General features: G+C 46.0%; 1 protein-coding gene across 1 annotated transcript in view; it reads left to right on the plus strand.

Annotated features, from left to right (window-relative positions):
* Positions 1 to 13,485, plus strand: part of ZDHHC14 (zinc finger DHHC-type palmitoyltransferase 14) — a 288,112-nt gene that overhangs the window by 168,423 nt on the left and 106,204 nt on the right. The window contains exon 2 of the mRNA XM_052645783.1: positions 553 to 725. Within this exon, the coding sequence (XP_052501743.1) occupies positions 553 to 725 (173 nt within the window). The remainder of the gene's footprint in view (positions 1 to 552; positions 726 to 13,485) is intronic.

The raw sequence follows: 13,485 nt of genomic DNA on the forward strand, positions 1-13,485 counted from the left end.
CATATCTCATTAACCTCTTTTGGATAGATTAGGTCCAAAATATTGAAAAAAACACTTTCTTGCCTTTTGAGGGTGGCTTGCAGTTCTCTGCGTTCTGTGCCCTGAGCTGCCTGACCCAGGAAGGAAAGGCCGGGTCTAATGAAAACTGGTTCTAAGCCAGTGTCTCCTGTGTTAATACGATTCCAGGACTGGGTAGAGAATCATGTAATTCATGTGCCGTGTTTCCAACACAAAGGGTGCAAGCTCTGTGCATCTTACATCAATTATACAAGCAGGATTATTTTCATTTTTCTGCCAGTGTTTTTCCAAGCAGCCAAGGCTTATCTTAGCTAAGAAGGGAGGGTTAAACTGTCCATGAGAGAGAACTGCAGACCTCCTCAAATGTAGATATTTAACACAGATGAATTTTTAATGGAAATCAATTTTGCTTCTCCAAAAAAAAAAAAAAAAAGCCTGTAGGTTCTTGGAAAACACAGGCTGCTTACTGCTATTACTGACATTGTATTTCTTTTCTTTCTCCCCTCCCTTCCTGCTTCCCGCACCTGTTGGCAGCTGCCCGTACCTAGCAGTGAAAATCACTCCTGCCATCCCGGTGGTCGGTGGCATTTTGTTCTTCTTTGTGATGGGGACCCTGCTGCGCACCAGCTTCAGTGACCCCGGCGTTCTTCCGCGAGCCACGCCTGATGAAGCCGCCGACCTGGAAAGGCAAATAGGTAACCCTGAAGGTCCGCCCTTAGCCTGTCTGTGGTCACTACCCACCTGTGCTCAGCCCCAGTGCGGGAGGACGGGCGAGGAGCCCTTGGAGGAGGGGCTGAGTCCCTAGGGAGGAGTCCCGATGTCTTCATTCACTTGGCCCGAGGATGACCTGAGTAGGAGGTGGGATGGAAAGTGGTTGGAGGTAAGGCCGACAGACTGGTGCGCTGGAGGTGGGCTGGTGGTACCGGCAGGCAGGCCGCCACCAGCCAGGCTCTCTGAAATCCAAGTGTCTGAGTCCACTCTGAGAAGGCGCCTGCGAAGGCACTGCTGTGAAAGCTGTGGTTCTCGGTGGCTGCTCTTTCCTCTGCTTTCTAGAATATCAATCGGGAAAGGTTACACCTTTGACTCTGTCCTATTTATGCAGCCTAGGCTCCAGCATTTCTTTATTAAGGTTTGACAAAGATAATATATTTCTAATATATATTGAGATGAATGGCTTTATTTTTCCTTAGATATTGGAAAGCCTGGGATTAAAAACTTACCGCAATCCATTTTAAAGATATTAAAAAATCAATCCCTATCCCTCATACAAAGAACCCTTAAAATCTCTTTTTTAATTAAAAAGAGAGCTCCCGCTTGCTCTTAAAAGTTTGCCTTTGTGAATGTATAGCTTTGCCGTGGTGCAACAATCATTTCACAAGCATGGCAGGGGTACTGTGGTGTCTCAGTGTGAATGTGAAGGATAGGTATAAAAAATCATTTGACAGAAATAGTTCTCTCCCAGTGGGCTTCCCTTCCCAGCCCACTCGGCTGAAAGACCCTCACTTTCCACCGTATAAAGAGGTACAAATGTGAGTCTTGAAAAACAGTGCCTGCTTTGGTTCACTTCCCCAGATGCTGAAGTACAGTCATGTCCTTCTCTGAACATCTGCCTTCATCCTTCATCCCTGGGAGGGGAGCAATAAAGGGGTCAATAATGGGAGTGTGTGTGAGTTGTCTGTTGGGCTGCAGCCTTCTTGTGTCCTGAGGTAGGGAAGTAGGGAGACAATCTCTTAGCCACCACATATTGAGATTTGAACACAGGGCAATAATCTATAGTGTAAAGCCTTTGGTTTGCCATTCCCTTCTCCAGTGGACCACATTGTGTCAGACCTCTCCACCATGCCCGACCGTCTTAGGTTGCCCCACAGGGCATGGCTTAGTTTCATTGAGTTAAAACTTTCTGTGATTATGGTTTCAGTTTGTCTGCCCTCTTGCAACACCTACCGTCTTACTTGGGTTTCTCTTACCTTGTACGTGGGGTATCTCTTCATGACTGCTCCAGCAAAGCGCAGCTGCTGCTCCTTACCTTGAATGAGGGGTATCTCCTCACCGCCACCCCTCCCAACCTTGAATGTGGAATAGCTCCTCTCGGCCTTCCTGCGCCCACACAGCCACCACTCCTTGGACGTGGGGTCACTCCTCCTGGCCGTCACCCCTGACCTCGGACACGGCGTAGCAAATTTGGAAAACTCAGAAGTGGCCACAGGACTGGAAAAGGTCAGTTTTCATTCCAATCCCAAAGAAAGGCAATGCCAAAGAATGCTCAAACTACTGCACATTTGCACTCATCTCACATGCTAGTAAAGTAATGCTCAAAATTCTCCAAGCCAGGCTTCAGCAATACATGAACCGTGAACTTCCAGATGTTCAAGCTGGTTTTAGAAAAGGCAGAAGAACCAGAGATCAAATTGCCAACATCCACTGGATCATCAAAAAAGCAGGAGAGTTCCAGAAAAACATCTATTTCTGCTTTATTGACTATGCCAAAGCCCTTGACTGTGTGGATCACAATAAACTGTGGACAATTCTGAAAGAGATGGGAATACCAGACCACCTGACCTGCCTCTTGAGAAACCTATATGCAGGTCAGGAAGCAACAGTTAGAACTGGACATGGAACAACAGACTGGTTCCAAATAGGAAAAGGAGTACGTCAAGGCTGTATATTGTCACCCTGCTTATTTAACTTCTATGCAGAGTACATCATGAGAAACGCTGGGCTGGAAGAAGCATAAGCTGGAATCAAGATTGCCGGGAGAAATATCAATAAGCTCAGATATGCAGATGACACCACCCTTATGGCAGAAGGTGAAGAGGAACTTAAAAGCCTCTTGATGAAAGTGAAAGTGGAGAGTGAAAAAGTTGGCTTAAAGCTCAACATTCAGAAAACGAAGATCATGGCATCTGGTCCCATCACTTCATGGGAAACAGATGGGGAAACAATGGAAACAGTGTCAGACTTTATCTTTTTGGGCTCCAAAATCACTGCAGATGGTGAAACTGCAGCCATGAAATTAAAAGACACTTACTCCTTGGAAGGAAAGTTATGACCAACCTAGATAGCATATTCAAAAGCAAGTCAAGGCTATGGTTTTTCCAGTGGTCATGTATGGATGTGAGAGTTGGACTGTGAAGAAAGCTGAGTGCCAAAGAATTGATACTTTTGAACTGTGGTGTTGAAGAAGACTCTTGAGAGTCCCTTGGACTGCAAGGAGATCCAACCAGTCCATCCTAAAGGAGATCAGTCCTGGGATTTCTTTGGAGGGAATGATGCTGAAGCTGAAACTCCAGTACTTTGGCCACCTCATGCGACGAGTTGACCCTTTGGAAAAGACTCTGATGCTGGGAGGGGTTGGGGGCAGGAGGAGAAGGGGACGACAGAGGATGAGATGGCTGGATGGCATCACCGACTCGATGGACGTGAGTCTGAGTGAACTCTGGGAGTTGGTGATGGACAGGGAGGCCTGGCATGCTGCGATTCATGGGGTCGCAAAGAGTCGGACATGACTGAATGACTGAACTGAACTGAACTGAACTGAAAGTCTTTGGAGCCCAAGAAGATAAAATCTGTCACTGCTTCCACTTTTTCCACTTCTATTAATATTTGCCATGACATGATAGGAGTGGGTGCCATGACCTTAGTTTTTGTAATGTTGAATTTCAGGCCAGCTTTTTCACTCTCCTTTTTCACCCTCATCAAAAGGCTGCATTTATATAGCTCATCAATAATTTGTAAAGGCCACCCATGACGATCATTGAATTTGACCACATCCCAGCAATTTTGTGAGGAAGACTTTATTATTGCACCCATTTTACAAATAAGAAAACCCCAAGGGGTTAGATGGAAGAAGATAGCAGAGCCAGACTCTTCAACCCAGGTCCCTTGGATCTCAGTCGTAGTTCTTTAGTTCATGTCATAAGGAAGAGAAAGAAGCCAGGGCCCAGTTTCCTGCAGGGACTAGGCTGGAGCCTGTAGACAGTGCATAGTCTATGCCCACGTCACTTCTGCATGAGCTTAAAACTCCTACTGGTGCAGTAGGCAGAGAGCCCAGTTCCTACACTGGCCGTTAAGCATTTTCCTGCTGTGATCCTGTTTTCTCTCCCCCCTCCCCATTAGTGCTGGGAGCGTCTGAAGAAGCAACAAGATCAGGAATTTTTTTTTTTTTTTTTGCCTTTCTTACAAAGCGGATAATATGAGTGCCATTGAAATTCTCTATTATACATGCAGATTCTAAGAGGCATTGCATTTCCATTATTAATATTAAAGAAGTTGAATGATTCATTAAAATGCAATTTTCTTGTTGTTTCGTTTTCTTAAAGTTGATAACCTCAGAGCAGTATTTTTCAACATACTTTTCCACATAAGCCATTTTTAAAACCCAGCTCTGGCTGCATGCCCCTTCCCCCCAGAAACACAGATTGTGTGAGAGATGAAACCAGATTTCGTTTCCTGTGAAGGAGAGAAAAGGAGCTTCAGAGACAGAGCTTTGGAGTGGCAGAAAGTAGTAGCCCAATACGTCCTTCCCCAAAGGCAATTAGATGAAACATTATAGATAAGATGAGACAAAGTAGTCAGAAATTAGTCATTTCATGGCTCTAGAACCCAGCTGTATTAAGGAGCAGTTATTCATGAAAAACTGATGAACTTTGGGGCAGAACAGTGGGAGTCAGTGACAGTCTCTCTGGGACTGCTGTCATCCCCAGCCTGCGTTCTGAAGGTGAGGAAGCTCTATGTGGACACCATGCATCCTGCGGTGTCCTTGTCTGAGGGGCTGACTCTATTCGAAGTGGAGCATGTGAATTTCCAGGTGGTGCTAGTGGTAAAGAACCCGCCTGCCAGAGCCGGAGATGTAAGGGACTTGGGTTCAGTTCCCAGGTCGGAAAGATCCCATGGAAGAGGAAATGACCACCCACTCCAGTATTCTCTCCTGGAGAATCCCATGGACAGAGGAGCTTAGCAGGTTACAGTCAACGGGGTCACAAAGAGTTGGACACAACTGAGGTGACTTGGCACGACGCATGCACGGGAAAAACCTAGAAACGGAAACTTCCACCTTAAGAACTAGAAAAGGCAGAGCAAACCAAGCTCAAAGCAATTAGTAGGAAGGAAATGGTAAAGCTGAGAGTAGAAATCAGTGAAATAGAACACACAAAACAACAGGGGAAATCAGTGAGCCCCAAAATTAGTCCTTGGAGAAGATCAACAAAATTGACAAAACTTCAGCTATACTTCCCTGACTCCCCACTCCAAAAAGAAGACAAAGAGCAAGAGAGAAGATACGAATTACCAAAATTAGGAATAAAAAGCAGAGGTGTCACCATTAAACCTGCAAAAATTAAGAGGATTTTTATTTTATGCTACAAATTTAGACAGTTTAGATGAATGGACAAATTCTTAGAAAGCCACAGTTACCAAAAAAAAACAACTCAAGAAATAAAAAAAATCTGAAAAAAAAAAAACACCACATAGCAAGTTAAGAAACTGCTTATCCATATTTGGATTCATTTGAATCCAAGGATTGAGTCCTTCCTTTATGCTATACACAAAATTTTAATTTGAAATGGATCATAGACCTAAATATAAGAGCTAAAATGATAAAACTTCTGAAGGAAATGTAGAGAAAATTTGCCTGACCTTGTATTAGGCAGAGTGCTTAGATAGGACACCAAAAGCAGGATCTGTAATTTCCAAAAGGTGATAAATTGAATTTCATCAAATTAAAAACTTTTGTGTTTCAAAAGCTACCATTAAGAAAATGAAAAGACAAGCTTTATTTATTGGGAGAAAATAGTCATGAATCCTATATCTGATAAAATATCTTATACTGTATCTAGAACATATTAAGATCTCTTACAACACAATAAGGAGACAAACAACCCGTATACAAGTGGGTAAAGAATCCAACAGACATTTTGCCGAAGGAGATGTGTGAATGACCAATAAGCACATGAAAAGATCCTCAGCATCTTTAATTATGAGGGAAATGCGAATCAAAGCCACAAAGACGTACCACTTGACACCCTCTAAAATGGTTCCAACCAAGAGAGACTGACGCTGTTGGTGAGGATATGGAGAAATGGGAACCCTCATGCATTACAGGTGGGGGTGTAAAATGGTGCTACCACTTTGGAAAATACTTCCTCAAAATCCCTCAAGAAGTTAAAGTCACCATATGACCCAGCAGTTCTATCCTACATATATATCCAAGAGAAATGAAACACGTGTCCTTGTATGCGCATTTTATCTAGTAGCCTAAACCTGGAAATAACCCAAATGTCCGTTGGTGGGTAAACTGATGAGCAATATGTGGTCAGTCCACAGAATAGGATATTATTAAGCAGTAAAATAGAGCAAAGTGTCGACACAGGCTCCGACTTGGATAAACCTTAAAAATACTATGACAGTAAGTGAAAGAAACCAAATCCGAAGACTGTAGATTTTGTGATTCCAGTTAGATGAAGTGTCCAGAAAAGGCAAACTTTCAGAGACAGCAGATCAAGGATTGCCCGGGCTGGGGATAGGACTGAGGGCTGACCACACACAGACTTGTTGAGAGAATTTGTCAGGGGAGGATGAAAATGGTCCAAAACTGGATCATGGTGATGGTTGCATAATCTAATAAATTGACTAATGATTATTGTATTGTACACTTACAATGGATAACTGTTGTGTAAGGTAGCTTATACTGCAATAAGGCTGTCTAAAATAAAAGGGAAGAAGAGAGGAAAGGAGAGAGGAGGAGGAGGGTGGAGGAAAAGGAAGAAGGCTCTCCCATCCTCTGGGTGTGTGACTTTAGGCTAGCTGTACACTTTTTAAACCTCATCCTACCATATTCTTAACTTTAACATGGAAATGTTAAATGTTAGTTGCTCAGTCGAGTCCGACTCTTTGCTACCCCATGAACTGTAGCCCACCAGGCTCCTCTGTCCATGGAATTCTCCATACAAGAATACTGGAGTGGGTTGCCATTCCCTTGTCCAGAGAATCTTTCTGACCCAGGGATCAAACCCGTGTCTCTTATGTCTCCTGCATTGGCAGGCAGGTTCTTTACCAGTAGCGCCACCTGGGAAGCCCCTTAACATGGGAATAAGAACTCATAGCCTGTGAGGTTCTTGTCAGGATTGGCTCATTAAATGCTAGAATCTTTTAAGAAAAATTCTCCTCTTTCCCCAGTCGGATCTCTCATCACCTTCTACAAACATAGATTCTCATAAAAAAACAACCTGCTTTGTGATGGAAATAAACAGCAGAGCTAGTCTAAAAGCATTCCTCCCATATATCACTTGGCTGTGGAAAATAAGATGATGTTTCAATGAAATCTTAGCACATTTATTTCATGCTCTCTAAAGAAGCAAAACACGAGATTTGGAAACTTTTTATTATTAGAGCTATTGATTCCAATTATCCATTGTATTCCTCTGAGTGTAGAAGCCCAGAATAGTCCCTTGAAACCAGCCGTCTGAGGAACTGATTGAAGATTTGCCAAGAATCTGAACAACGTTCCCGTCCTCAGATTTCTGGAGGGGAGTGGGTGGCAAGGCAAAGGCTGTGTGTCTGTCTGTTCCAAGTCTGGAAACGCCTTACGCTTCTTTCTTCTGAAAGAGCTTTCCCAATAACTCATGCTGTCACTGAAAAGACAGTGAAGGGGTCCAGGCAGTGGGGTCATTGAAGTCCTGCTTGGCAGCTTTACAGTTCGGGAAACTGCTCTTTCATTCCACTCAGGATTGATCATATACTAAGCAACTGATTTGGGGGCTAGAAAAAAATGATGATACCACATGCACAAGCTCCAGGCTTTTCACTTCAATTACCTTTCCAGGGATTCAAATTAGGGGAAAAGGGCTGCTCTCCCTCCCATCTTCCGTTCCATGTGCATCTCGCCCCATCCCCTCCAGTATCCTGAGGATCAGGGGAGGCAGTCGTGAACTCAAACGTGCAGTCCTCCCGTTGGGCTCCAAAAACGAGGCTAGTTATTGAGGTATAACTCTCCCCCTGTGTCACGGTAACCCTGACATCAGTAAGTGATCTCATGGCGGCTTGCTGAGGGTGGAATGAGATCAAAGGAAGCTGGTTGGCCTTTAAAATCACCTGGGCTGCGGTAGAATCTTAAGATTTATTGCCTCCACTCTGAACCTTTGACTGAGCGGCTAGAATGTCTGCTGGGCAGCACCCATCTATGTGCCTCCCTTCTATCTATTCTGACTCCCTGAGTCTCTCTCCCTCCCCTCCTTCCCTCTCTCTTCCTCCTCCTCTTTCTCCTCTTCCCCCTCCTCCCCCACCTCCCTCCTCCCCCACCTCCCTCCTCCCCCTCCTCCCTCCTCCCCTTCCTCCCTCCTCTTCCCCCCTCCCCCTGTCCTCTCTTCTCCTCCTCCCCCCTCCTGTCTCTTCCCTCCTCCTCCCCCTCTCTCTCCTCCTCCCTCCTCCCTCCTCCTCCCTTTTCTTCCTTCCTCCTCCGCCTCTCCTCTCTCCTCCTCCTCCCTTCTCTCCTCCTCCTCCCTCCTCCCCTCTCTCTCCTCCTCCCCTTCTCTTCCTCCCCCTCCTCCTCCCCCTCTCCTCCCTCCTCCCCTTTCTTCCCTCCCTCCTCCCCTTTCTTCCCTCCTCCTCCCCTTTCTTCCCTCCTCCTCCCCCCTCCTCTCCTCTCTCTCCTTCTCCTCCCTCCTCCCCCTCCTCCCCTCTCTTCCCTCCTCCTCCCCCCGTCCTCTCTCCTCCTCCTCCCTCCTCCCTCCTCCTCCCTTTTCTTCCTTCCTCCTCCCCCGTCCTCTCTTCTCCTCCTCCCCTCCTCCTGTCTCTTCCCTCTTCCTCCCCCTCTCTCCTCCTCCTCCCTCCTCCTCCCTTTTCTTCCTTCCTCCTCCCCCTCTCCTCTCTCCCCCTCCTCCCCCTCTCTTCCTCCCTTCCCTCCTCCCCTTTCTTCCCTCCCTCCTCCCCTCTCTCCTCCTCCTTCCCTCTCTCCTCTTCCCTCCTCCTCCCCCTCCTTCCTTCCTCTTCTTTCTCTCTCTCTCACTCTTCCACACTCTTGGTCAAATTCTCATCATCCAAGAGTTTTCCTTGTAGTACACAGAACCAGTCACCTTTTCCAAGACAGGAGTCTGTCTTTCATTTCCTCCTAAAGTACCCTTGGGCCAGGAGTCGTCTAGAGGAGCCGTCTAGGAAGCAGGCAGGCAGCATCTTGCCCCTAGGGAGGCACTGGCCTTGTCAGCAGCCTGGGTCTACACCATCCCAGGGAGCGCGGTTCCTGGGAAACAAGATATATTCACCAGCTATTTGACTTGCTAGTTTTTTTTCCCAAAGACATTTTAACTCTTTGCGACCCCATGGACTGTAGCCTGCCAGGCTCCTCTCTCCATGGAATTCTCCAGGCAAGAATACTGGAGTGGGTTGCCATGCCCTCCTCCAGGGGATCTTCCCCACCCTGGGATTGAACCCAGGTCTCCTGCTTTGCAGGTGGAATCTTTACCGTCTGAGCCACCAGGAAAGCCCTGTGTTTAAGTGTGGAAACATTTTATTTAGTTCTTCAGAAAGTTCATTTGGGTTTCCATTACCTCTTACAGAACAACCTGAACAAACTTTGAGGCCAACCCAATAACTGGAATTTAAATAACCCTGGTGGATTTTCACTGAAGAAAATACTTTCTGAGGAGGACATTCTTAAGCCAGTTTAAGACCTTAATCAATATTCTCTATTGTAAACCTACACTATTCCAGTTTTTCCCATTTTGGCAATTTTTATTCTGCCAAAATTATTTTTATTGGAGTGATTTCTGCATAAAATTTATAACTAAGATTTTTTATTGATTGGTTTTTATATTATGAAAGTTGCCATTATGAATTTTGTTATAGAACTATTATTCCAATATGACAGATTTTCCCTGTGATATAGTTTTTTACTATGTGAAATTTTTAAGCCATGATTGGCTTATTTTCATGTTAGTTATTTCTACTGGTAATATTCACCATAAAATTGCTTTTTAAGTTGATGGTTTCATTTATTGTTTTGCCTTATAATGAATGAGTCTCTTGGCGGTGATTAGTCTGTGACGGCCTCTCCCACAGACTTTGCAGGCACTCTGGGTGCTGCATGCTAGACAGCCAGCCTCGAATACGCAAGAAAAAAAGGGCATCAAAAAGGGTTGCTGCGACTGGTTTTGCCAGTTTTCTTTTCAGAAGGTGACATTTTCTGATCGTGTCTCCGGTTCCTTCAGTTTGTTTCTTTTTAACTGGAGGACAAATGTTTTACAGTGTTGTGTTGGTTTCTGCCATACGTCAACGTGAATCGGCCATAGGTGTGTCTGTGTGCCCCCTCCCTCTTGAACTTCCTTCCCACCTCCCACCCTATCCCACCCCCTAGGTTGCTTGCATCTCCCTCCTCACGTCCAAGGCGTCCCTGGTGGCTCAATGGTAAAGAATCTGCCTGCTGATGCCGGAGACATGTGTTTGATCCCTGGGTCAGGAAGATCCCCTCCCTGGAGGAGGAACTGGTGACCCAGTCCAGTATCCTTGCCTGGGAAATCCCGTGGATGGAGGAGCCTGGCGGGCTACGGTCCATAGAGTAGCAAACAGTCTCACCTCCAAAATTAACACAGTTTATCCTTTGTGTAACTCTTATTTGCAGTGTGGTCATTTCAGGACCTCAGGAGCATTCTGCCAAACCAAGAACTCTGTCCAGAATTGAACTGCACCTGCCTCTGTGGGGGTCCTTCCTGCCATCGCTATTCCCTGCCCCCTGCCACGTGCTTTCTGCCCTGTTTGTGCCAGGGTTACGATACTACTTCAGTAGCTGTCAGACTCTCTCTTAAGTACCAACCTCAGCATTCACCTGTGTCCACTGAAATAAAATAGTCTCTGCCCTGTCCTGTGAAGCAGTTGGCTTATTGGTCTGTGATGACAGGTAGGATAGTATTAATAGCTATTTTCATTAAGTACTTCTCTTGTGCCAGGCATTATGCTAAGCTCTTTCTATGTATGATCTCATTTAAGACTCACAACTCCATAATGTTTAGATACTATTCATGTTCCTATTTTATGTCGGAGAAAGCCGGTGCTCAGAAAAGAAGGTGATTTGCTGAAGATCGTTTAACCATATTTTAAGTGTTAGTCGCTCGGTCATGTCCAGCTCTTTGTGACCCCGTGGACTGTAACCCACCAGGCTCCTCTGTCCATGGGATTTCCCAGGCAAGAATACTGGAGTGGGTTGCCATTCCCTTCTCCAGGGGATCTTTCCGACCCAGGGAGTGAACCCGGGGCTCTTGCATTGCAGGCAGATTCTTCACTGTGTGAGCCACCAGAGCTGGGAGTCAAATGCAGGTTCATCTGCCGTGACACCCTATGCCCTTAACCCCTGCTTGCTACTGTCCACCTGCTGGCCTGAGGGGAGATTTCTGGGACACCTGGAGTGGGTAGCACATCCCTTCCCTGTAAGTTACGTTCTCTCTCCCCCAGATTGTCAGCATCATCTGGCCCTCCAACTTCCCTGTCCCCGTTGGCTGGGTCTTCCCATCATTGCCGCGGCTCAGAAATAAAGAGCTGTGTCCAGCCCACTGTGGCTAGTGGGCCCCGGTCTCACATCCTGAGGCCAAGTGGGAAACACCGGACAATCGGACAGCCTGTTGGAGCTGCCTTGCTGAAGTCTAGATGTTCGCTGCTGCTGGTGGAGGACTTACGGGAAGAGGGGGCAGGGTGCCCTACTGCATCTGAAATAGCTTTCAAAAGAGGAAGAGATGAAGGGCTGTGAAGAAAATGACATCCCAGTAATAAAAAAAAGCAGATTCCTTGTTTGGGGGAAAATGCCAGAATCGTCAAGTGTGTACTCATGCCAGGGGAAGGGAAGGCAGTGAGAAACTCAGGGTGGGTGCTTACGATGTCAGCATTCCTGATTGTCTCTTTAAAAGCAAGTCCTAGCCTGGGAGAGCTGGGAACCAGATGTCACAATTCAGAATCTTGGTATTTGAGGAAATACCACAAGGTTCTGAAGGCTCTGGCTCTGAGGGAAGGAAGGAGCTGGAGATTTTGTTTGTCCCAAGGTTTTGGAAGGATGGGTGTGTTTCATCCAGGATGTTCAGTGAAGCCTAGGTTATTTCTTCTTCCTGTAGAAATCCGAACTTTGGGAAATGTACTATGCTGGAACTGAGGCTGGTTTCTCATGCAAACCTGTTTCCTTGTTTGTGAGTTAGGACATTTTACTGTGTGATGGTTGTTGTGAAGAATTATCATCCTCTCTTCTGGTGGAGACCCTGTACAGAATTATCTTCGATCTCCTCCAGATATTGTTGTGTGTGGCAAGTGGTATTTTTTTTTTCTTCTTCTTCTTATAGGAAAGGAAATTGAGGCAAGGTTGGGGGGGGGGGCTGCTATTTAATTCATTGAGATCACACTCTCGTGCCCCCATTGCACTGAGCCTAAATTCCTAAATCTACATAGGTAATTTAGTGACCTCCCTCTATATTCCCTATCCTGAATCTATTGGGTGTCCCTTAACACAGTGAAGATTTGGTTTATATATATGTACATATGTTGGGGTTCTCTGGTGGCTCAACTGGTAAAGAATCCAGCTGCAGCGTGGGAGACCTGAGTTCGATCCCTGGGTTGGGAAGATCCCCTGGAGAAGGGAAAGGCTACCCACTCCAGTATTCTGGCCTGGAGAATTCCACAGACTGAACAGTTCGTGGGGTCGCCAAAAGTCTGGCACGACTGAGCAACTAACGCTTTCAGTTTACTTTCACTTTCACATACGTGCAGATTGGAAGCTCTTCTGAAGAATTGGTGAGCGCCCTAAAACCAGTGCTATCACTTCATTTCAGATAAGGGCAAATCTCTCTCTCTCCCCCCCTGTCTCTCACTGTGTCACAGTCTTTAAAGAGTTTGTGTTAAATCAGCAAAATGGGGACTTCCCTGGTGGCCCAGTGGTTAAAACGTTGCCTTCCAATGCAGGGGGTGCAGGTTCGATCCCTGGTCAGGGAGCTATGATCCCACATGCCTCATGACCAATGTAAAATAAAAACAGTATTGTAACAAATTCAGTAAAGACTTTAAAAATGGTCCACATAAAAAAAAGAATCTTTTTAAATCAGCAAAGTGATGGCATAGAGCAATATTGTCATGCTTTACTTAAAGAAAGTATGGTAATTGTAATCATTTCTCATATAGAAAGCCACAAAAGGGGAAAGGATGATGAAAGAACCAGGGCGAGGAAAAGGTCAGCTTCAAGGGAGCAGAGGAAGCCAGATGCTGCAAGGAGGGGAAGTGAAGGATCAAGTGGCATGAAAGGGATGGGAAAATTGGGACCACGTGGTTCAAGACTATGGCCGAAGGAAAGAGCAGGGGTCTGGAGCGAGTTAATGGGAATTAGAAACCCCACCCACGCACCCACGCACCCAGCAGTTAGGAAACTGCTGTATCATGGATCTCGGGCTCTAATACAAGAGCTTCTGAACCCACCTCCCTGACTGCAGGTAGGCTGGCGTGCTGCAATGC

The sequence above is a fragment of the Budorcas taxicolor genome, chromosome 9, assembly GCF_023091745.1.
Source record: "Budorcas taxicolor isolate Tak-1 chromosome 9, Takin1.1, whole genome shotgun sequence".
NCBI lineage: Eukaryota > Metazoa > Chordata > Mammalia > Artiodactyla > Bovidae > Budorcas > Budorcas taxicolor.